Source organism: Scheffersomyces amazonensis (assembly GCF_036850825.1).
Source record: "Scheffersomyces amazonensis strain UFMG-HMD-26.3 chromosome Unknown RJT21scaffold_3, whole genome shotgun sequence".
NCBI lineage: Eukaryota > Fungi > Ascomycota > Pichiomycetes > Serinales > Debaryomycetaceae > Scheffersomyces > Scheffersomyces amazonensis.
Window position 1 is genome coordinate 1 of NW_027042743.1, and position 24,181 is coordinate 24,181.

The 24,181-nt window shown below is 32.3% G+C and overlaps 3 protein-coding genes across 3 annotated transcripts; 2 read left to right on the forward strand and 1 right to left on the reverse strand. All coding sequences in view use genetic code 12, as the record gives it.

Moving 5' to 3' along the window:
- Window positions 1–7,128: 7,128 nt before the first annotated feature.
- RJT21DRAFT_126097 (DEAD/DEAH box helicase) lies at window positions 7,129–12,695 on the forward strand (the record flags this gene model as incomplete). The annotated part of the gene is made up of 3 exons (XM_064882848.1): window positions 7,129–11,762; window positions 11,838–11,896; window positions 12,373–12,695. The coding sequence occupies 3 exons, from the start codon at window positions 7,129–7,131 to the stop codon at window positions 12,441–12,443; spliced, it is 4,764 nt and encodes a 1,587-aa protein (XP_064738140.1). The 3' UTR covers window positions 12,444–12,695.
- A 5,599-nt stretch (window positions 12,696–18,294) lies between these two features.
- On the reverse strand, window positions 18,295–19,106 carry RJT21DRAFT_119832 (uncharacterized protein). Its single transcript, XM_064881540.1, is given in 2 exon segments — window positions 18,295–18,514; window positions 18,526–19,106. 1 exon segment carries the CDS (start codon window positions 18,917–18,919, stop codon window positions 18,692–18,694), a length of 228 nt encoding a protein of 75 aa, XP_064738141.1. The 5' UTR covers window positions 18,920–19,106; the 3' UTR covers window positions 18,295–18,514; window positions 18,526–18,691.
- Window positions 19,107–22,334: 3,228 nt separating this feature from the next.
- On the forward strand, window positions 22,335–24,117 carry RJT21DRAFT_113544 (Hyphally regulated cell wall protein N-terminal-domain-containing protein; the record flags this gene model as incomplete). Its single annotated transcript, XM_064880176.1, has 2 exons — window positions 22,335–23,505; window positions 23,546–24,117. The coding sequence occupies 2 exons, from the start codon at window positions 22,335–22,337 to the stop codon at window positions 24,115–24,117; spliced, it is 1,743 nt and encodes a 580-aa protein (XP_064738142.1).
- Between the last annotated feature and the right edge of the window lie 64 nt (window positions 24,118–24,181).

Consider the following 24,181-nt stretch of genomic DNA (forward strand, 5'->3'; position numbering starts at 1 on the left):
ACATCCAACATCCAACATCCACACATCCAACATCCACACATCCAACATCCACACATCCAACATCCACACATCCACACATCCACACATCCACACATCCACACATCCACACATCCAACATCCACACATCCACACATCCAACATCCAACATCCACACATCCACACATCCAACATCCAACATCCAACATCCAACATCCAACATCCAACATCCAACATCCAACATCCAACATCCAACATCCAACATCCAACATCCAACAATCCACACTTTCTACCCAATTTCTACCAAAAACCTACTCTTTTCACTTCCATTCAACTTACTCTAAACTACCATTAACTACTTCTTTACACTACTCTTACTACTCTTACTACTCTTACTTCTCTTACTACTCTTACTACTCTTACTTCTCTTACTACTCTTACTACTACTACTCTTACTACTACTACTCTTACTACTACTACTCTTACTACTCTTACTACTCTTTTCCCATTACTACTCCCACACTTCCCTTCTCCCTTTTCTTTCTTTACTCTTACTACCCTTTTCACTTCTCTTTCTACCCTTTCTTTCTTTACCAACTTCTACTCTTTCTTTTCTACATTAACTACTCTTTTCACTACTACACTACTTTCCACTCTTCCTTTCTACCTTTTCTTTCTTAACATTTACTACTCTTCAACTACCTTTACTACCATACATCTCCTACTTTCTCCCTTTTCACACACACTACCTAACTACTCCCACACTTCCCTTCTACTCCTTCTACCTTCACTTTCATACTTTCTCCTACTTTTACTACTCTTCTCCCTAATACTCTACCTTTTAACTCTTTAACTACTCTTTAACTACACCACCTTTCTTTAACCACTACTACTCCCACACTTCCTTTTCACTACTACTACCACACTACCTTCTCCTTACCTTTTACTTCTTCCTTTACTTCTACTTTTACTTTAACTACTTTTACTCTTTAACTACCCTTTTCTCTAATACATTACCTTTCTTTAACCAATACTACTCCCACACTTCCTTTTACTTCTTCTTTTACTTCTTTCTTTACTTCTACTTCTACTACTTCTACTTCTACATTAACTTTCTCTACTACCACACTCCCTCTTCCTTTCCACTCTACTACTCCTTCTTCTTTCCCTTTACTTACCTCCTCTTACATCCCCTATCACTACCACACTTCCTTTACTCTACATTAACTCTCTTACTTCTACTACTACACTTCATTCTACTACACTTCCTTTTACTTTACCATACACTTACTCATTTACTACTACACCTTTACTAACACACCTTTACTCATCTCTCTTTTTTACATTTCCATTTCTTAACTTCTACTTTTACTTCAACTACTTCTCCTCTCTACCACACTCCCTTCTTAACTTCTTCCTTTACTTCACACTTTTACTTACTTTAACTTTCTCTACTTTACTACTCCCACACCTCCTTCTCTACCATTTACTTCCTCCTTCATTACTACTTCCACTACCCTTTTCATCATTTCCCTTCTACTTACTCTCTTCATCTTTACTTCTTTACTACTACCACACTTCCCCTCTACTCTTTACTTACTACCTTTCTACTACTCTTTTCACTAATCCACTTCCTTCCTACCTTTACTCTTTCACTAATACTCTTAACTACCTTTACTACCTTTCCTCATCTTTACTTTTTACATTTCCCTCCTTAACTTCTACTTTACTTATCACTACTACCAAACTCCCTTCTTAACTTCTACTTTACTTCCTTCTACTTCTTTACCTACTCTTACTATACCATTACTTCTAACCCTCTACTTATCACTTTACTACTACCACACTTCCTTTTAACTTCTTCATTACTTCTTACCTTCTTCCTTACTTCTTACCTTCTTCCTTACTTCTTACCTTCTACTTTACTTCTTACCTTACTTTACTTACTCTACTTTACTTTACTTACTCTACTCTACTTCTTAACCTTTTCTTCTACCATTTCATTCTTTTACTACTTTCTTATCATTACTTAACCCCTTTACTACTACCACACTACCTTCTCTTTACCATTTACTTCTCCCTCTACTTCTTAACTTCTACTCTACTTCTTAACTTCTACTCTACTTCTTAACTTCTACTTTACTTCTTCCTCTACTTCACCCATTTCCTTTCCCTTACTACTACTTTCCTATCTTTACTTTAACTACTTTACTTATCCTACTACTCACCTCTTAACTTCTACCTAACTCTACCCCACCTCCCTTTACTTTTACTTACTTTACTACAATAACCTTTCTTACTTTACTTCTACCACACCACCTTCTTTACCTTTTACTTCTTAACTTCTACTTTCTTTTTTACTACCACACCTCCATTTACTTACTTTACTAACCCTTCCTACTTTACTTCACTAACCTTTCTTACACACTCTACTCCTTCTTCCTCATTTACTTCAACTTACCATTAACACAACTACTCCCACACTTCCTTCTCTTCCTTTCCTTACTTACTTTACTCTTACTCTTTTCCTTACTTTACTTTACTTATCACTACTACCTTACTTCTCCCTTACTTCTTATCATCTTCATTTCTTACCATTCTCTTTTCTATTTCTACATATACTATCACTTATCATTTTCTTCTACCTTCTCTATTCTTTACTCCTTTTACTTTTCTAATAATCCATAACTACAACCTTTCTACTTCTACTTATAACTTAACTTATTTACAAACTACCTTTCTCTTCTTACTTTCTCCTCTTCCAATACTACTCCCACTTTACAATCTTACTATTACTATACCTTAAATCTCTTCTTTCTTACTAATATTATTTTACTACTTACTTCTACTTTAACATTCCTATACAACATTACCTTAAATCAATACTAATACTTCTCTTTCTAATACTACATACTTCCTTTCAAAATTCCCTTTTTTTATTCTTTTCTTCTTTTCCCTTACTTTAACACTCACTATTCTTACTCTTACTACTTCTTAACCACTTAATTCTTTACTTACTTAACTTTAACCACCTTCTCTTCTATACCATTTACATCTCAACTTCTTATCTTATAAACCAACTCTTTTATCACATTTTACTACCACACCACCCTTTCCATCACTCCTTTCTATTCTTTTTAACTGCGTCTCTTCCTTATCTTAACTCTACATCTACTTTAACATACCTTTTACACTTTAACACTTACTTTCTCACTTCTTTTCCTTCCTATTACATCTCTTCTTCCTACTTATCTCACTAAAACTTCAACTATTCATTCTTACTATACTTCACACTAATCTCTATACTTCTGCTTCTAACTTCTAATCTCTAACTATTCTTATTCTTTACTTTAACTTACTAACCTATAACTACTTACAATTTACTATAACCTACTCCTAGCATTACTACTCCCACACAATCCTTCTTTCTTTACTACATATCACTTTCTTTAATTATTCACTTGCGATATCCATTCGATCCCTTGCGATTAACTTCCACTTTTAATACTTAATATTACTCCTTCCACACAATCTATCTTTCATATTACTTTCTCTTACTAATTAATTTGCGATTCCCGTGCGATTCACTTCCACTTCTAAACTCTTTTCTAACAATAACCTAATATAACTACTATAGCCTACTCCCACACAATCCATATTTCATTACTACATATTACTTTAATTATTCACTTGCGATATCCATGCTATTCCTTGCGATACACTTCAACCAATTATACTGCTACTTAAATCAAACTTTACTTTCTTACTTATAATTACATATTTACTATTATTATATTTCTTGTTCTACATATAATCTACTTTACTTGTCATATTCTTTACTATTATTACATTTTTTACTTCATATTATAACACAAAATCAGCCTTGCTTAAATTTTTAAACATGCGCTCCCATTTTCAAACTATACTATATTACAATACTACCATACCTTACACCACTTGAACTGCTTTATACCTTATATTTTTATTATCCACTCGTTAATTCATCTTATAACATAATATTAGCATTATAATTGCATATTCATAATTTTATATACTATATCATCTTTATCATTTTTTTTTTAAATTTATTCTCATGCTAACACTTTTTCGCAATAATCTAACCAAATTCTCAAAAATTAATCACACTTAAAATGATTTTAACTTGCTTATTATTAATATATAATCACCTCCACACTTACATACTTTCAATTATTATCTATTATCACCTTCAACCATTTACACTTCTTACTAAACCAACTTTTTATTTCACATTTTATTCAAATATTTAACTATTTCTACATATTTTCTAACTCTGTAATACTAACTCTAACTTTACTTATTATAATAAAACATCTACCGAATTCCTTTATATTAATAATTTAATACTACTAGCCTCTTTTCCAATCTCATACAATAACTTACAATCACCCTTATTACCTAATAAAATATCTACTATACTTCACATAAATTACTACAAACTTACTCTTACCTCCACATAATCTATCTTTTTATTACCTTCTGCTTTATTCAAATAGCCCTGATACCATTACACTTCAATTTACTTTAATATCACTACGCAATTCCACTTTCACCTCAATTTATAATTTTGCGCTACTACCATATATACTTTCTTAACTGTAGCCTATTTTATTACTGCTTATACTAACATTACTTTAATTAATTCTACTGCTATCTAAATACCGTGCTTATACTTATTTCATACTTGCTATAACATTATCACTAACTTTACCCCATTTTTAGTTTGCTAAGTCTAGTACTAATACTTATAATTTCTACTATATGTAGTAAAACCTACTTCTAACCTACTTCAAGTTCAAATAATAGACCTTATTACTAGTCTTCCAATTAATTCTTGACAACTACATTATATTCTACTATTCTTCAACTTCATATCATTGATGAAATATTATTTTACTTCGACTTGTAAAATAAACGCTACCAACATATATTTTTATTTATCTACATCATATCTCAGTACTACTTATACTAACATGACTTAACTTGTTACTAATTACATCCAAATGCCCTGTATACTTTAAATATATACCTACTTTAACATTACCTTTAACTTTACCACATCTTATACACACCTTATATCTTATACTTTCCATTTCTAATATACTATCTTATCCTAGTCCAAAACACTACTACGTGTCAACTATCGTCATCATTATTACTCATATATATGTAGCATTATCTTAGAGTCTTCTATCACTATAAAATTTCTTGATATCACTTTTAAAATACACGTAAATATACTTATAAAACTTTCACTACCTATACTTAACTTAACTATAATATATCTTATTACCATTTATAAAACCATTATTTGACTTACTTCTAATGATAAATATATTACCAACCTGACCTAAGACACTTTGTTTACACTCTTCAATAACCTTTACTTAAATTGCTTTTATTTATATACAATCTTTAATATCCTTTAACTTTATATAAGTTTAAGAGTTTACTTCTAGACACATTACTCTAACTCAATAAACGCACGGATATACTAATCAACCATTATATCACCCCAAAGCCTCTAGTACACTTAATCTTATAATAATATTACTTACTTCTGTTAACTCTAAATATATTACTGCCAAATCGGCAAATACTTGTAAATTTTTCGATCACAATTTTTGCGCGCTAATTCGACCCTCCCTAATTTTTTGCTTTCTTAAAGTTCGCGCCTACCCAAACCCTCCCTATTTTTTCTCGCTAGCTAAATGCTCCCTAAATTTTTCGACACTCGCTATTTTTTTTACGACATAACTGAGACGCTACAAGCATATTCTACTAAGACTATGCTAGAACCAACTCCACCACTACTAATCCTCAATAACTCATATCCCAACCATAACTAAACACTGCCATTATAAATCAATCTCACTCTTCACTTTTTCAATACACTTACAAAAAATACCCAATGACGCCTGTTTTAAATGTGTTCTTAACTATGTAAAATTTCAATCCAAACACTCTAAATATAGTGCTAATAAGCTCTTCTTTGAACTGTACATGTGTTCTAAACTCAATATACCCTTACCAAAAGATCAGCCTCATACCATTAATAAAAGTGATACTTGTTTTAAATGTGCTCTTAACTATGTTAAATTACCTAAATCCAAACACTCTAAACTTAATGCTAATAAGCTCTTCTTCTAACATTATTTGTATTCTAACGTCAATATAACCTTGCCAAAATATCAGCCTCATACCATTAATAAAAGTGATACTTGACGACTGTTTTAAGCATTCCTTAACTATGAGAACAATACTTTCGCACATACTAGAAAACTTCTAAATACCTGTAACTTCACCCACCTTAATGTGAGTACTACCAAACTGTAGAAATATCTTAACTACATCACCTTATACCATATACTTCATTCTGAGCTCCAAGCAGTTAAGTATAAACTCTATTGCAATCAGCCAGAATATACCTTGTCAATTTCAATCAGTATTTTTTCCCGCCTAGACAAACCCTCCCTAATTTTTCCTCGCCTTCAATTTATTGAGTATTTTCTTTCAACTAGTAAAATCGGACAGTATTTTTTTGCAGCTTTTGCCTTCTCCAGTATTAACTTTTTTCTGTCCAGCCCCCTAATTTTGTCCACCTAGCGAACTACTTGGTTAACTATTTTTGAAAGTAACCATTTGAGCTGTCCTGATCTTACTTCTATTTAATTTACTATTACTACATCAATTTAGAATATTCACAAATACTAATATTTAATTTATAATTATTTAATTTATTATTAAGAGATAACAGTTCGTAAAATAATTCAGATAAGAAAACCTGATCCCTCTATTAATAGTCATAGCGAGTATTATTAATTGTCAATAATATTTTTTGCAATACTTTGATTTAATATATTTTAATAACCGTCTGCACTGTATCATCTAATTAGTAACCTGTTAAGTCTAAATAAATATAATAAGTTAATTTTTATGCACGAACTTAAATCAATGCGTAGTGTGTACCATTTACCTAAATAAGGAAAAAGTTAGAATGAAAATATTTCAAAGCTTTTTCAAAGAAAAATAAAAATTTAACATCAAACCAGATAGATATAACACTAACTAAGATCAGATACGTTTATCATAACCAAAGTTCTTAAACCAACAATGTCTACCACAGATAGTACTGAACGCGATTTTCTTAACCACGGCATTCCATATTATGGAGAAGTCTTCAGCGACGAACACTCTAGCGAAAGTGAAGATGAAGTAGTTGAGTCACTTTATGACCAAGCCACTAATCAAACTCTTGAAACCTTGAACTCTAACGGATACATCTGTACTCCAGGAATTCCTTTTGTCTTTATTCCGAAAGCCAATGAATTCAGAAGTATTCCGAACATGCAGCAGTTCAGAAGACTTATCACTGATATTCCTGGATGGGAGGGTAATGTGGCAGCGAAGTATGAGAGTTTGGAACCCTTCTTTTTAGATGAATCTAAATTGCAGAGAGACATTACTACCAACAGATTGTCTACCAATGTCTCTATTCCGGGTGTCCAACCAATTGACATGTACAATTGTAACTTTTGTGACTCTTCGTTTATTGGGTTAAAGTATTTCAATCGGCATGTCAAGAAATATCATCCTGAAGCCAATCATGAAATGCTAGTCCTGCTGCAGCAGCTGGGTTATCCTGTTAGAATCAGTAGCCGTTTATCATCAATTTTAATTGAAGCAACTACAATTGATATCTATGAGAATTTAACTCAGGAAAATATTTTACTGGACTTGAATAAGGATAAATTCTTATCATTACTTTGTGTTGAAAGGGCAATGAGACTTTACAAGGAAGTTCCAGAAGATGAAGCCGGTAAGAAAAAGCTTACCAGTTTAGTAAGAAGCTTTTTTACAAAGGATCACTTGGACAAGCTTAATGAGTTTCAGAAAAACTTGAATACTACCAAAGTGTTCTTAAAGTCACACTATAGTAGAGGGGCGGTTAATGATTATGTTAAAGCCACTGTGACCTTCCTTCAAGTAAGTTTATTCCATTTAGATATTAAGGTAACTTCGAAAGAGGACTTCGACAAGTTCTGCACTATGTTCTTAAAAGATTATCTTTTAAAAGTTAATGTTGAGAGAACAGTTCTAGACCTTTTTGTTCTTAGTTGTATGCTGCAGAATAATAGTCTTGTCTCGAACTCAGTGAGAAGGACTATGTTCTGCAGCGTATTATTCTTCTCCAAATTAATCATTATACATGAAATTACTAAAGAAGAATTTAAAGCATTCAAACAGGAATTAAAGTCTCCCAACATTGAACATAGTGCAGGTTATTTCAGTCTTAAATGGTTGTTCAATCAACATGATTTAGCTAGTCCTCAGACTCCGATGAATTGTCAACAAGTAGGTTCCAGAACAGATGCTTTTAGAATTAACGGTAAGATTGTCTCATTGCAACTATTGAATGATATGAGAAAAGGTTGCATTACTACAATTAAAGATGAGTTGGTTGATATATTTGGTCCTGATCTCTTCAATGGTGTTAAATATTCAGATATAGTTAAGGAGTATAATAAGAAACTCAGTCTCCGAAAAACATTTAAACGCTATAGCAATTCTGAATTTCAACTATTACTCAAAAAAAATAAAGTCAAAAATGTTCATTCTGCTGTTGCTTTGTTCAAGAGAATACTCAAGATTCAAGAATTACTTTACCTACTTATTATTATTGGGTGCGGAGCACCCTATAGGTCTCCAGAGATTCTCACTATGAGAATCGAGGACCACTCCAACTCACCTAGTAATGTAATTCTTGATGAAGAAAATGTAGTATTCAGAACTACCTACTCCAAAAATTTAGACCGTCACAATACTATAGTTGCTATTACTAAATACTTGAATGTGGAAACCGGACAATATCTCATATTATACTTACATTTGACAAGGCATATATTGTTGGAGCTTAGACTCAAGTTTATTGAGGGTACTAGTTATACAAAAGAACGTACTAATAGACATGTTAATTCAGATATAGACCAAGACTTAGTTCAGGAAATCGAAGAAATAGAGAATGAAGAAGAGGATCTAGATGTAGAAGATCCAATAATCAGGGCCGCTAATAATGTTGAATATATTAAAAGAGAGTATTTTACCAAGTTGTTCATATCACTTAATGGTCGAGCTAAGCCGGACCTTGGATTGAGTGCCATTCGAAACATCACAAAGGCATATGGTGTTGGGTTAAATCAAAGAGAAATGCGTCAAGGGTTACATTCATTGGTTCACTCTTTAGTTGTTGACTTTAATAAAGTTGAACAAATAATCAGTGAAATCAATAGAATGAGCAACCATTCCAATACAACGGCCTTGGTCAATTACGGTTATAATCATGAAAGCAGAAGTAATGTCAGTAACAATTTACTCCAAAGGAAAGTTTGCAATAGATGGTATGAGATGTTGACTAATCATGTAACCCCCGAAGTTAATAGTTCAAACATAATATGGCAAGATGTTAGCATTGCGGATGTAAAAGACGCTTATCTTAAGGTTTTGAATTTTCCAGCTAGAGAAATACAAGTGGTTACTACCTTGGAGGTTCTTAGAAATAACTCTATAGCTATATGTTTAAGAACTTCTGAGGGAAAGACAGCAACATATGGGGTTGCCAGCTATTTGGAAAACTATGTGTTTCCAAGTAGCAAAAGGCAAGTCTCAGTAGTTGTAGTACCCTTTATTTCCTTGAGATTAGATATATTAGAACATCTAAAACGTTACGGAGTTGTACCATTAATTTATGAGGGTACTATTAATTACACCACAGCATATGATATGCTAATAGTACAATTAGAACTATTTAGTAATGAATTGATAGAAACCATTGAAGCTTCCAACCATATGTCAGTACGTCGAATTATATTTGAAGAGGCCCACTTTATGTATCATCAATATAGAGAGAGCAAAAATGAAGAAATTGCTAAATGCAAACGATTTCAAATGCTCTTTGTGTCAGCGACATACCCTAAATCATATGAAAGGGAATTGAACAGTTTGATAAATCCCAAAAGGCTAATTAGATTAGAAAGTCCTTCCATTGTTCGTCCAAATATAATACTTAATAAAACCATTGTCAAAAGAGAAGAAGAAGTTGCTGAAATAATTAAATCAAAAGTATTACAAGTTCCTTTTAGTATTGTTATCTTACCCACTATAAGAAAGGTACAAGAGTATCATAAAGAATTCAAAGAGGCTGGTATTAATTGTGAAATGTTCCATTCCAAGTTAAATTTCGCTGATAAAGAGAGTGTTATAGAAAAGGTATACAATAGTGAATTAAGAGTTGTAATTGCTACTACTGGGTTTACTACCGGATTAGACATAACATCACTTAGATATTTAATTATTGGAGACCAATGCTATGACGCCGAAACTCTCATACAAGCCAGTGGTAGGACTGGTAGAGATGGGCAGGCATCGACAGTTGATTTGATTCTTGTAGCCAATAGAAGTAAAGATGAATTTCAAAAGAAACTCATGTCACCTACATGTTTGTCGGAGGTTCAAAATTGGTCCCAAGAATTGGAAATCAAACTGTGCACAGAACTCAAAGTACTGTTGTGCAGTGTCTGCAGAAGCAATGGTCCAACACAACCGATAGTACCAATTGAAGTAGAAACAGATAGACCAATTGAAGGAGAAACACAAGTTGATAGACCAATGGAAGTAGAAACAGATAGACCAATTGAAGTAGAAACACAAGCTGATAATACAATGGATGAGACAGACACTACTGACTGGTTTGATAATTTGCCTGTCGTCAATCAAGTTCCACCTAGTATGATTAATAGATCACTAAATAAACCAGCTAGCAATAGAATTTTATTTAACATACCTTTAGCTCAATCATCAATAAATGAAGTTGCAGGTAGTCTGTCCAATACAACCAACACATATCAGTCACCTTTGTCAACCTTTGATTCAACAAGACCAATATTGAAAAGAAGAGGAGAAACACAGTCATACCAATCTGCCTCCAAACAACAGCGGATATTAAATAACCAATCAGCAGATGAATCATTATATCTTCAAACAGATGAATCGGTCATTTCAGTACTCCAGAAATATAATGATAATATCTATGTAATGATGGATCCACAACGTTTTAAAAAAGCTAAGTTTGAGGATGAATTAAGAATTGATAATGCCTTAATTTATAATTTCCAACACTACTATTACCGTGGTCTTGGGAATCAGGTGATCTGCTATGGATGTGGACTCAATCACGAAACCCACAATATAGAATGTCCCAACTACAGATTTACTATGGGACTCCTTATTCCATATGTCTTGAGTTCCTCCAAAAAGTTACTTAATTATATTAATCAGGATAATATAGAAAGGGCTATAGAACTAAGAAATATAGTAGTTAATTATGTACATCAGGAGCTGTTTAGAGCCAAAATGAAGAGCTGTGTATTACTAAGATTCAACAAACAGTTGAACTTAACTCATCATAATATCCCTTTTCAAGAATTAAGTCAAGATTTGTATAATCTATTGTATACCCCCAAGCCAAATAATAGGCTTGGGGCTGATACAACTAAAAGGAGAAACTTCCTGACAACACTTAAAGTGATTAATGGTTGGAGGGGAGTAAGTAGTAAGGTAGGATGGCTGATGGACAACAATGTCAAAGAGGAAAAAATGAAACAATTAGAAGATAGATTAAGACAGAAACAAACTAAAGGAGCATGCAAAAGATGCCACTTGATGCATCAAGGTGAATGCATGATGGAACAGTTACTAAGTTTCATTCTTTTGACTGGCTATTACAATATAGACTTGTGTTTTATTACCTTATCTAAGATGTTTAGGAATCAAGAAATAATATGGATACTTCACAGCTACGATGATTTTCTTAAAGTTATATTAAGTGAATATCGAGGGACATATGGGTATATGTACTTCATATATATAATGATCCAACAAGTGAAAGAAGAGGAAACCAGCATAATGCATTACCATTTGGATAAGAAGACTAAAATGGTATTAAAGTAAGTATAAAATTATAGTTATATATGTATGTAAAATTCTTTCTAGTATAAATTTTAACATTACAATATATTTCTAACTAACTTGACTTCACTTCTTCCATTTAGAATCATTACTTTCTCTTAATCATTACTTATACAAGTTAAATATATTTTCTACTATACTCAATAAAAGTTATTGCTAGCTTACTGCTACTTCCAATAGTATATTTTATTACTTTCCCAATTAAAGATTACTATCCATTAGACTCTTGTTCTAATTCATATCACTAATAAACACTACTTTTAGTTAGACTTGTAAAATAAGCGCTACTTACTTCTACATTTTTAACTATATCATATACCACTGATACGTCAGCTAATACTATTGAAGTTATTTCTAATTCCAATTGGGTACCTCCAATATCCTTGAATAACACTTATATTTAAAGTATCATTAAGTTACCTTCAGTATAACCTCTAAAACTATACTTATAATATCTAATAGACATTCTATATTACTCTTTAATTACTTAATTACTATTTCCATATGATGATATTTCTAATTAATTTGTTCTACCTTCCATCCTACAGTTCCTTTACTTTAATTAAAGTCACCTTAAATACAACTATTATGTGACAACAATATCTATATTTATTAAATTCTATTAGCTTTCCGATAGTTAGAACAAGATTACTTATGTTACTACTACATTTAACAACACTCATTAATTACTACTATTTAAACCAATTCTATCTTCAGTGCTAACTTAGCTTGACTTGCTATTGTTAAATTTCTAGTAAATTCTACTACTTAATTCTAAATTGTATTAGTTCTATCTAAATAATTTCAAATTAACATCTAAACTACATTATGTTCCAAACTAACTTCTAAAGCGCATTAAGTTCCAAACTAATGTCTAAATTACATTATGTTCCAAACTAATATCTAAACTACATTACGTTCCAATGTTACTACTTTAGCAATTGTACATAGTGCCACTTATCTAACTCTAATTACTATACTTTAAAATATAAATTTAATTTTCTGCTCACTAAAAAATTACAGCTAACAATTTCTACGCACGACCAAAAATTCAAATCTACATTAATCATAAATTTATTACAAACTAGAGAAGAGCATAAAATGTGAACCAAATCATTTATTAAAATAATTATACATATATAACTTATCTAATTACATTCTACATCTTTTGAAATAACTTCCAAAGAAAAAGATGATCTTTCTATATTAAATACAACCCTTAATATACAAAAATACCAAATTTACCAACAATCAACACCAGCAAACTATACCATTAAAACTTAGAGTGCTAAACAAGTGCACCGAGTGACCAAACTCAATAGCTACCTAACCTTACCAAAACCAGCTTAAAAGTCATTGAATTGCCTTGACTGGACAATATTATAGTAATTACTTTAAAACTCTTGATTATTATATTACTGATCCACAAATAGTAATAAATCACCTTAAACAAGTGCACCTAGTGACCAAAAGCAATAGCTACCGAACCTTACCAAAACCAGCTTAAAAGTCATTGAATTGCCTTATCTGGATAATATTATACTAATTACTTTATAACTCTTGACCATTAAACTACTGCTCCACAAATAGTAATAAATCACCTTCTGAAACAAGTGTACCTAGTGACCCAAGTCCATACTAAACGAATCTTATCAAAACCAGCTTAAAAGTCATTGAATTGCAATGGCTGTATAACATTATAGTAATTAATATATTAATCATAATGAGAAATACAATGATGTCTAATTAGTGAATCCGTAACAATTGAAAGTCATACTCAAATGGATCGTGGTGAAACTATAACCAAAATAACATATGTACTTTAAAAACCATTAAAATGTTGCATATCAATAATAGTGTAGTTTACTTATGTTGTTAATAAACATTTACATAGCTCACTTCATAAAAATTTCTGGTCAATCTAAATTATACTAGACTATTTTTTTAGTACGGCATATAAACGACTCAACTTGCACCCTTAACTATGGGAAAATCAAAATGCACCCAAGTTCTGTCCTGCGAGGTGAAAATTGATTTTTTACATAGTAAATCTGCTCTCCTGCACACAGGCTAATATCTATACTAGCTGAAAAATTAAATGATCCCCACTATCTAAATTGACTACTTCAACACACTCCTTCTTACTCTCTTACTACTTCCACACTTCCTCTACTCCTTCTACCTTTACTTTCTCCTTCTTCTACTACTTTTACTACACTTACTTCCACACTCTCTTCTACTTACTTTCCTTCTTTTACTACTACCTTTACTTCTTTTACTACTACCTTTACTACCTTTACTACCTTTACTCTTCCTCTACTTTACTCTTCCTCTACTTTACTCTTCCTCTACTTTACTCTCTTTACTTAACTACCACACTTCCTTCTACTTTACCATTTCTAACACACCTTTATTCATCTCTTTTTTACCTTCCCCTTCTTTCCTTAACTTCTACTTCCACTTCAACTACTTCTCCTCACTCCCACACTCCCTTTTAACTTCCTTTACTTCTTACCTTCTACTTCCTCTTACTTACTCTTTTCTTCCTTTCTTTCCTTTACTACTACTTTCCTATCTATACTTTACTTCTACCACACCACCTTCATAACTTCTACCTTACTTAACTTCTACTCTTCACTACTACTTTCTTATCATTACTTATCTACTTTACTACTACCACACTACCTTCTCTTCCATTTACTTTTCCTTTACTTCTTCCTTTACTTCTTATCTATCTTCTTCCATTTCTTTCCCTTACTACTACTCTACTACTACCACACTCTCTTCTTAACTTCTACCTTACTCTACCACACCTCCCTTTACTTACTTTACTATCCTTTCTTAAATTACTACTACCACACTTTAACTTTACTTACTTTACTACTAACTCACCACCTTCTTTACTTTTTACTTCTTAACTTCTCCTTTCTTTTTCACTACCACACCTCCCTTTACTTATTTCACTAACCTTTCTTACATACTCTACTCCTTCTTCCTCATTTACTTCTACTTACCATTAACACAACTACTTCCACACAAACCTTCCTTTACTTCTTCCTTTACTTTTACTACCCTTTCCTCTACCATTACTTTCTCCTACTTTTACTACTCTTCACACTACACTACCTTTTCTAACTACTCCTTAACTCCCCTTACTGCTTTTACTACTCCTCAACTACCCTTACTACTTTTACTACTCTTTCCCTTAATACACTTTCCTTACTACTTATACTACTCTTTAACCAATACTACTCCCACACCTCCTTTTACTCCTTCTACCATTACTTTCTCCCTATCTACTACTCTTCATTTTCCACTTTTCATACTCTTCACACTAATACACTACCTTTTAACTACTCCCACACCTCCTTTTACTTACTTTACTAACCCTTCTCACCTTACTACTACCACACCTTACATTTACCTTCTTTACTTACCTTACTCTTACTCATTTTCTCCCTTAACTTTACTTATCACTACTACCACACCCCCTCCTTTTTTACTACATTAACTCTTCTTACTTTACTAATTTATCCTTTCTTACTCTACTAACATTCCTAACTTACTAACCTTTCTTACTTTCCCTTTCGTTTCTATCTAATCTTTACTTCCTTCTTAAACATACTCTATTTTCTTTTCTTACTTACTCTACCTCTTCTACTCCATTTACTACCATTAACACATCTACTCCCACACTTCCTCCTACTTTCCTTCCTTACTTCACTCTTACTCGTTTTCACCATTACCACTCAAACTACTACTTTTCTTTATCTACTTTTTTACATTAACTCCTTCATTCTTCATCTACTACCTCCTTTCTTTACTAACACCTACATTTACATTATTTTCTTATTCTACTATATACTTCACTTCTACTTATCTTTCCTTTTAACTATTATATTTACTATCATTCACCTACTACCATAACTTCCTTTCTTTTCTAAAATATCCTTACTTCTCCTCTATTTACCTTAACTCTTAACTCTCTTATATTATCTTTTCCTATTACATCTCTTCTTCTTACTTATCTCACTAATACTTCAACTATTCATTCTTACTATACTTCTACTTATCTTCTAATCTCTAACTATTTTATTCTTTACTTTAACTAACTATATCCTATAACTACTTACATTTTACTAATACTTCTTTCATTACTACTCCCACACAATCCATATTTATTTACTATATTACTCTCTTTTACTAATTCACTATATTACTCTCTTTTACTAATTTACTATATTACTCTCTTTTACTAATTCAAACTTTACTTTCTTACTTATAATTACATATTCACTTAAATGTTTTATTACTTCGTATTATTACACAAACAGCCTTACTTATTACACAATTTAACGTTTAAATATGCGCTCCCATTTCTACATATTCTATATCACTCTACTACCATATCTTACACCACTTCAATTGCTCTATACCTTATATTATTGATTATCTCCTATCTTTAATTCATCTTATAACATAAATATTAGCATTATAATTGCATAATCATATATTCTATATACTATATTATCTTTGTCTTTTTTCCTAAATTAAATTCGCATGCATTCACTTTTTCCAAATATTCTAACGAAATTCTCAATAATTAATCACACTTAAATTTATTATAACTTACTTATTACTATCTTATAATCACTTCCACACTTACATATTTTCCATTATTACCTATTATCACCTTCAACCATTTACACTTCTAACTAAATGATCCTTTTATTTCATATTACAATTCAATATTTAACTATTTCTACATCTTTTCTAACTCTGTAATATTACCTATAATATTACTTATTATACTTAATCATCTACTTATTTACTTTATATTAATATATTTCATACCCTTATTTTCATTACCAATCACATGCAATAACTTACAATCACCCTTATTTTTCTAATAAAATAACTACTATACTTCACATAAATTACAACTAACTTACTCTTACCTCTACATAATATATCGTTTTATTAATTTCTACTTTATCATAAATCCAGTATTACCCTTATACTCCTCTTTACTTTAATACCACTGCTCATTTCTACTTTTACTTCAACTTTATAATCTTGCGCTACCACACTATATACTTACTTAACTATAACATATATCTATACTAATGTTATTTATCTTACTACTAATTTTATTTAAATAGCTCTACTGCCTTTCAATAACATTTGTTTTAATATTATCACCAACTTCACCTCCTATTATAGCCTTCTTATTACCATTTATAAAAGCATTATATTACTTACTTCTAATGATATATAAACTGACATAATTTGAGACTTCGTTTACATTCTTCAATGACCTATACTTAAATTACTATTAAATCTACACATGCTATACTTTCCTTTTAGATCTATTTAAGTTTAAGCCTTTACTTCTAGAGCCATTACTCTAACTCAATAAATGCACGGATATACTAATCAATCATTATCTCTACCACATAGCTTTTATAGACTTAACTATACCATATTATTACTTACTTCTGCATCTACCTTATTATGGACCTCGAAATATATTAGTGCCAAATAATACTTGTCAATTTCTCGATCACAATTTTTGCGCGCTAATTTGCTCCCTAATATTTTGCTTTCTTAAAGTTCGCGCCTACCCAAGCCCTCCCTAATTTTTTCAAGTTAGCTGACCCTCGCTATTTTTTGCGCCTTGCCAAATTAAGCTGTGCTTTCACTTAACATTACATTTATCTTAAATACAACTATAGGCTGATAATGTCTTTATTTATTTAACTCTAGTAGCTTACCAGTAGTTAGACCAACTTTACTTATGATACTACTAAATATAACAACATTCCTTTATGACTATTTAAACCACTTCTATCCTCAGTACTAACTTAACTTCAGTTGCTATCACCTTTGTTAAATTTCTAGAATTCTCCAAACTTATTTCTAAATTTTATTAGTTCCATCTAAATAGAATTAATTTCAAACTTATCTAAATTGCATTAATTTCCAAACTATCATCTATTTACATTATGTTCCAAACTAACTTCTAAAGCGCATTATGTTCCAAAGTAATATGTAAATTACTTTATGTTCCAAACTAATATCCAAAGTGCATTAAGTTCCAATATTTCTTACATATATTTACATTTTTAACAAAGCATTAAGAATTACTAACAGTTACAACATCATTTTACTATACACACGCAAGAAATCCACCGTAGTCAACTTTTAAATCAACCCCTAGCAATCTCCTAATATTTTAACTCTTACATATACTACTTCCAAACAATCATTATATATACCACAGAGCTCTTATACACTTAAATATACCATTTTATTATTTACTTCTGCAACTACCTTATTAAGTACCTCTAAATATATTACTGCAAAAGCGGCAAATAATACTAGACTCTCCCTAATTTCTTGCTTTTTTAGAGTATGCGCACCTACCCAAACCCTCCCTATTTTTACTCCCTAGCCAAACTCTCCCTAAATTTTGAAGATATTTTGCGACACTCCATATTTTTTTACGACATAACTGAGACGCTACAAGCATATTCTACTAAGACTAAGCTAGCAGCAACTCCACCATCACTAAACTTCAATCACTGATATCCCAACAATAAGTAAACGTTGCAATTGAAAATCAATCGCACTCTTCACTTTTTCAATACGCTTACAAAAAATACCCAATGACGCCTGTTTTAAACATGCTCTTAACTATGTAAAATTGCCAAAATCCAAACACTCGAAAGTTTGTGCTAATAAGCTCTTCTTCGAACAGTACATGTATTCTAACCACAATATACCCTAAGCAAAATATCACCGTCATACCATTAATAAAAGTGCCAATTGACGCCTGATTTAAGCAATCCTTAACTATGAGAACATGACTATCGCACATACTTAAGAATACCTCTATAATAGCTGTAACTTCACCCACCTTAATGTGAGCACTACCAAATTGCACAATTCACTTAAGTATATCAACGTCTATAACGTACTTCATTCACAGCTCCAACCAGTTAAATATAAAGTCTATTTCAAACAGCCAGAATACGCCCATTTAGACCTGCACAGATATTCCAAAATCCTGCACACACCCTATAAATTCCTGCACATACCATAAAAATCAGGACTTCAACCTGCTATAACTAACGCTACAGATCGTTCCAACACTTCTCTGTACTAACTAAACCTCCCAGAGCACGTACGAATCTACAGTACCAATTACAGCTCAATATCCTGAAAATTGAGCATGGTGCCTGTTTTCCGCCTATTTCACAAGGTTGACGACAGAATGAAAAACCGCGCCAAAAAATTTTTATGATAGTGTCAACAGCATTAGTTAATGCACTCATCCATGGTTCATTATGATTGTATGTTTTATTCAAGTAGTAAGCACTATACAGAAACGAATATTTCCATATCTAACTTTTCGACTACCTAGTTTATACGTACAACCAACTGCCTCAATACACTGGACACTTGGTATTATCTAACAGTTCGACAGCTAGCACTATAAGAAGAATGGACTCCGGTCTATTCATTCTGTTGAAAGATCATAACTTTTAGGCTATTCTTTACTAACTCTAGGTTGTATAGGTTTGTCGTTATGACTTCCTTAATATATTTATGATATTTCTGTTTAAATATAACTTATTGTAGCATATTATAAGAGTATTGCTTAAGATTCCACTTGTCGGATCTATATTGTAGCAAGACGCGTTATCCTTGATTAATAATTCTCATCCGATACTAATACATGAAACTCGGTCAAACTAATATTGTTCCAGTATGATAATTTACCAAATCAGTAATCTATATTCTTTCCTAAACAATATGCTTAATTTCGATAAATCTAAATAAAATCTAGTCAAAATATATTCTCTTTAGTTAATTATTCTTTCGGTTTTAGAACCAGGTAATTATCTACTTCTATGCATATTAGACAGTTTCTGATCTTTAGAGATATCCTTTTCAATGTACTGTTGACTATTAATGAGAGCACCATTTTGTTTACAATAATTCGTCTGTTGTTCCTTAGTTAATACTCAGATCATGATAAGGATCCCTTTGACAATATCATATCGGTGGTATAAACATCCAAACTCGTGATAACTACCACGCTTTCGTAACTATTTCTCTATAAACTATATAATCCCAACCTTCCAAACATGGCGCATCTACTGATACGACTAGCTCACCAATCGCATATGTACCGACTGCGCTAACTTATCTACTGGTACAACTAGCTCACCAATCGCATAAGTACCGACTGCGCTACAAAAACTGACGGCGCACGCATTTAACCTGGGACTATCGCCGAGGAAGTGTCTTGCCTAAAAATCCAAAAAGGAGCATGACGTTGATCAGCATTACTCGGCTGATTTTACCGACATCATGCATGTATCTTGGCGCACATATTTGCAAACGATGATGAAATGAAGCGACATCAAGCAATGGTTGTCAAAATCATGGGCCAATTTATGGTTATCTTTTGATGCTTAGATGTGATATAGATCTGATGAATCTTAGGTATCATAATACGTATGACTAAAATATTGATCTTGAACTTCTACTCAGAGATCTGATTCCCTGCGTTCAATGAATAGATTCCTGATATTATGTTAACATTTTTTTTGAAATAATTCAATTTTCTCTTCTTCACAATTCTATCATATTCAGTATTCATGAAGCGAGTCTTTTCTTTTGAAGGATTCTTTCAATCTAATGCATTCCAAATAAATATTATTTCTGTATTTCATTTAGTACACAATATAGTTTTCATATTAAACAGAAGAGTGTACTTTGTTCAATAAAGAAAGCTTGTTTAGTTGAACTTTGAGATTAATTGAAAGTCTAGATAATAATTTAAGAAGGAGTTACTGATGGTTTATACCGATTGGGTAATATTAAATAGATCAAATATCAGGCAAATGAATCTAATTACTTTTACATTTGCATATTTTGCATATTTTGCGTAAATCTTCAATATTTTATTACTTTTCAAAAAAATCGATAAACTCGTTCCCTTCCGTTCAGTTCCCTTCACATTGAATTTGTTCTAGAAGTCTTAATTAAAAGTTGTCATATTTCTATCGTTAGAGGTTTTTCCTAAATTACTCTCGTTTTATGGGTGGAAATCATACCAAGACCTTTCTTATAAGCCATTAAACTGCCATTAAATAAAGCTAATTACCATATGTATGTTTGTGTTAGGCATTACAGAGTATTAACATTCATCGTAGTGAATTTGTAAACTTCCACAAGTAAGTGTAAGTAAATTTGTAAAGATTTTCTAAACAGCACCATCAATATATCATATGTTGACCTTATTATTTTTATTAACATAGAAAGCAAATTATATTATGAGCTGAGCTAAAAGCTTTATCCTAAATCAGTGGCTGATTCGCATTTAGTGGATAAGTCATAGCTTCAGACATGGTCAAATTTGATAATAATAGTATTTATTAGCTAACTTGTGAAAGCAAAAATATCGGTATTTATATATGTATCTGGTATTTATACATGTATCTAGTATTTATGCATGCATATATGTACGTCTGCAATGAATTGAAATAGTGAGAACTCTCAAACTTCACCATTGATCAATTTAGCTTGGATTTTATTAAAAAGTAAGTTGAATCTATTAAACTAATCATCTTAACCGTAATTCCACTTTAATAATTCAAACCACACTTGTTGAATATAACAAATAAAACGAACATATTATTCAAAGTTTTGGAACTTGATTCGGTTACTACAAAAATATCTTTTGGAGAATGATTATTTCATCAATTATTTTTTAGCTCTTGCATTGATTCTATTTAATTCTTTTCAACTGTCAATCTTTAACCTTATTTATGTAACTACTTTATTTTATTCGGCGATTGAATGATCATCTACTCTGTAAGATTGTCCCCTTTTGGGGTATTACGAGAATTTATTGATATTAGGCCATGATTGTTTTCTACTGCATTTGTTACCTCGGGATATGCATTTGTCATACAGAAGTCGAAGAAATCTCTGAAGATGATGCATCTTTCATCAAAAGATAATCAGCAAACTTCAGATTGTGTATTTTCTTTGGTATTATGGTTTAAGTTAGTTAAGCTTCAATATAAACAAATCTACCTAAAAGTTCCATGATCAGAATTAATTTAGTATATGCATGTCAATCATTTTATTAATCGTCCCATTAATTATGAACCATCCCACGATGCTTTATTTTCATATTTAAATCATATATGTGTCTGTAAGTGAATTGTAATTTCATATTTACTGGAATTAAAAAATTCAATTATTCTCATAGAATTATGAAACTTGGTATTTTAAGTATAATATGTGCTTGTTATTTGCTCCGGGAATCAATGGGGGCTTTGTCATTGTCGGAAAACCTTGATGTTACTACAGACTCTCATTTGACAAACAATGATTTTGGTGAAGATGATATGGTTTATTTCAATGCAGATATAACAATTGACTCCGGAGTTAGTCTTATACTTGATGTTTACACATTCAATTTAGCTGGTAACTTTTTAAATCGAGGTTATACATATATTAGAAACTTTTATAGTTTACCAGAAAATTATAATGAGAACCGGAATGCTTTGTATTTGAATTTCAATACCGATCCAACTTCTCTTTATGACTTTTCAAATTATGGTACACTTATTGTAACTGATAATGATACTAGCTGTGTAGCACCTATGTATAAAATTGGTGGGCAGACTTTTTATAATGAAGGTAATATTTTATTTGCCGATGGCGGAATTTGTAATTATGCCAATTTCGGCCTTTTAAGTCTATCTGTAATCAACACAGGTGTTATTTCATTCTTTCTTAATGAGGGTCAACTTATGGGTCTTGCGTATTTGGGTGATGCAGGTACTACTAATGAAGTCATAAATAACGGGACGATTTGTATGAGGGGAGGTACCTCGCTGCAGCAGAGTATATTGAATGCGAATTCACCTATTTCTGGAAATGGTTGTATTAACGTTGGATCGAGCTCAGTATTTCAATTGACCACACCTGATACGTTCGGCACAGATGGTAATCAGATGACTATATTTCTCAGCTCAGAAACCTCAGTTTTTTACATTAGTTCAGCCATTGTTGGTGCGTATTCATTTCTTGTAAAGGGATGGGGGAATGGGAATTTTATTGCTGATTCTGATTTTTCTAATTCCGAATGGACTTATGTCGGTGATACATTGAGTGTGGCTTTCAATAACGCAGTCGTTAATTATATTGTTGGTTATGGTTATGACTCATCTTTAATTCTGATGGAGCAAATTGACAATTACGGATACGGGCTCACTTACGCAGGGCCACCTCCAGATTCATCAACTCCCGATACCTGTCAGACTTGCCCACTGGTACTTCCACAAGTTGGTGAACCATTCATAGTTTCCGATGATGATGATAATGATGAGATAGTTACTTCTAGTTCGGAACCATCGCTGCTCACAGATAGTTCCACTGGTGAGAGTTCCAGCACTGAACCATCGCTGGTCACAGACAGTTCCACTGGTGATAGTTCTAGCACTGAACCATCGCTGGTCACAGACAGTTCCACTGGTGATAGTTCTAGCACTGAACCATCGCTGGTCACAGACAGTTCCACTGGTGATAGTTCCAGCACTGAACCATCGCTGGTCACAGACAGTTCCACTGATGAGAGTTCCAGCACTGAACCATCGCTGGTCACAGACAGTTCCACTGATGAGAGTTCTAGCACTGAACCATCGCTGGTCACAAACAGTTCCACTGATGAGAGTTCTAGCACTGAACCATCGCTGGTCACAGACAGTTCCACTGGTGATAGTTCCAGCACTGAACCATCGCTGGTCACAGACAGTTCCACTGATGAGAGTTCCAGCACTGAACCATCGCTGGTCACAGACAGTTCCACTGATGAGACTTCCAGCACTGAACCATCGCTGGTCACAGACAGTTCCACTGGTGATAGTTCCAGCACTGAACCATCGCTGGTCACAGACAGTTCCACTGGTGATAGTTCCAGCACTGAACCATCGCTGGTCACAGACAGTTCCACTGATGAGACTTCCAGTTCAGAAGAAGATCTATCACTGACTACAGATATTGCTAAAAATGAGAATTCTGACGATTTCTTTTCCATGTCCACGGCAATGTTCCC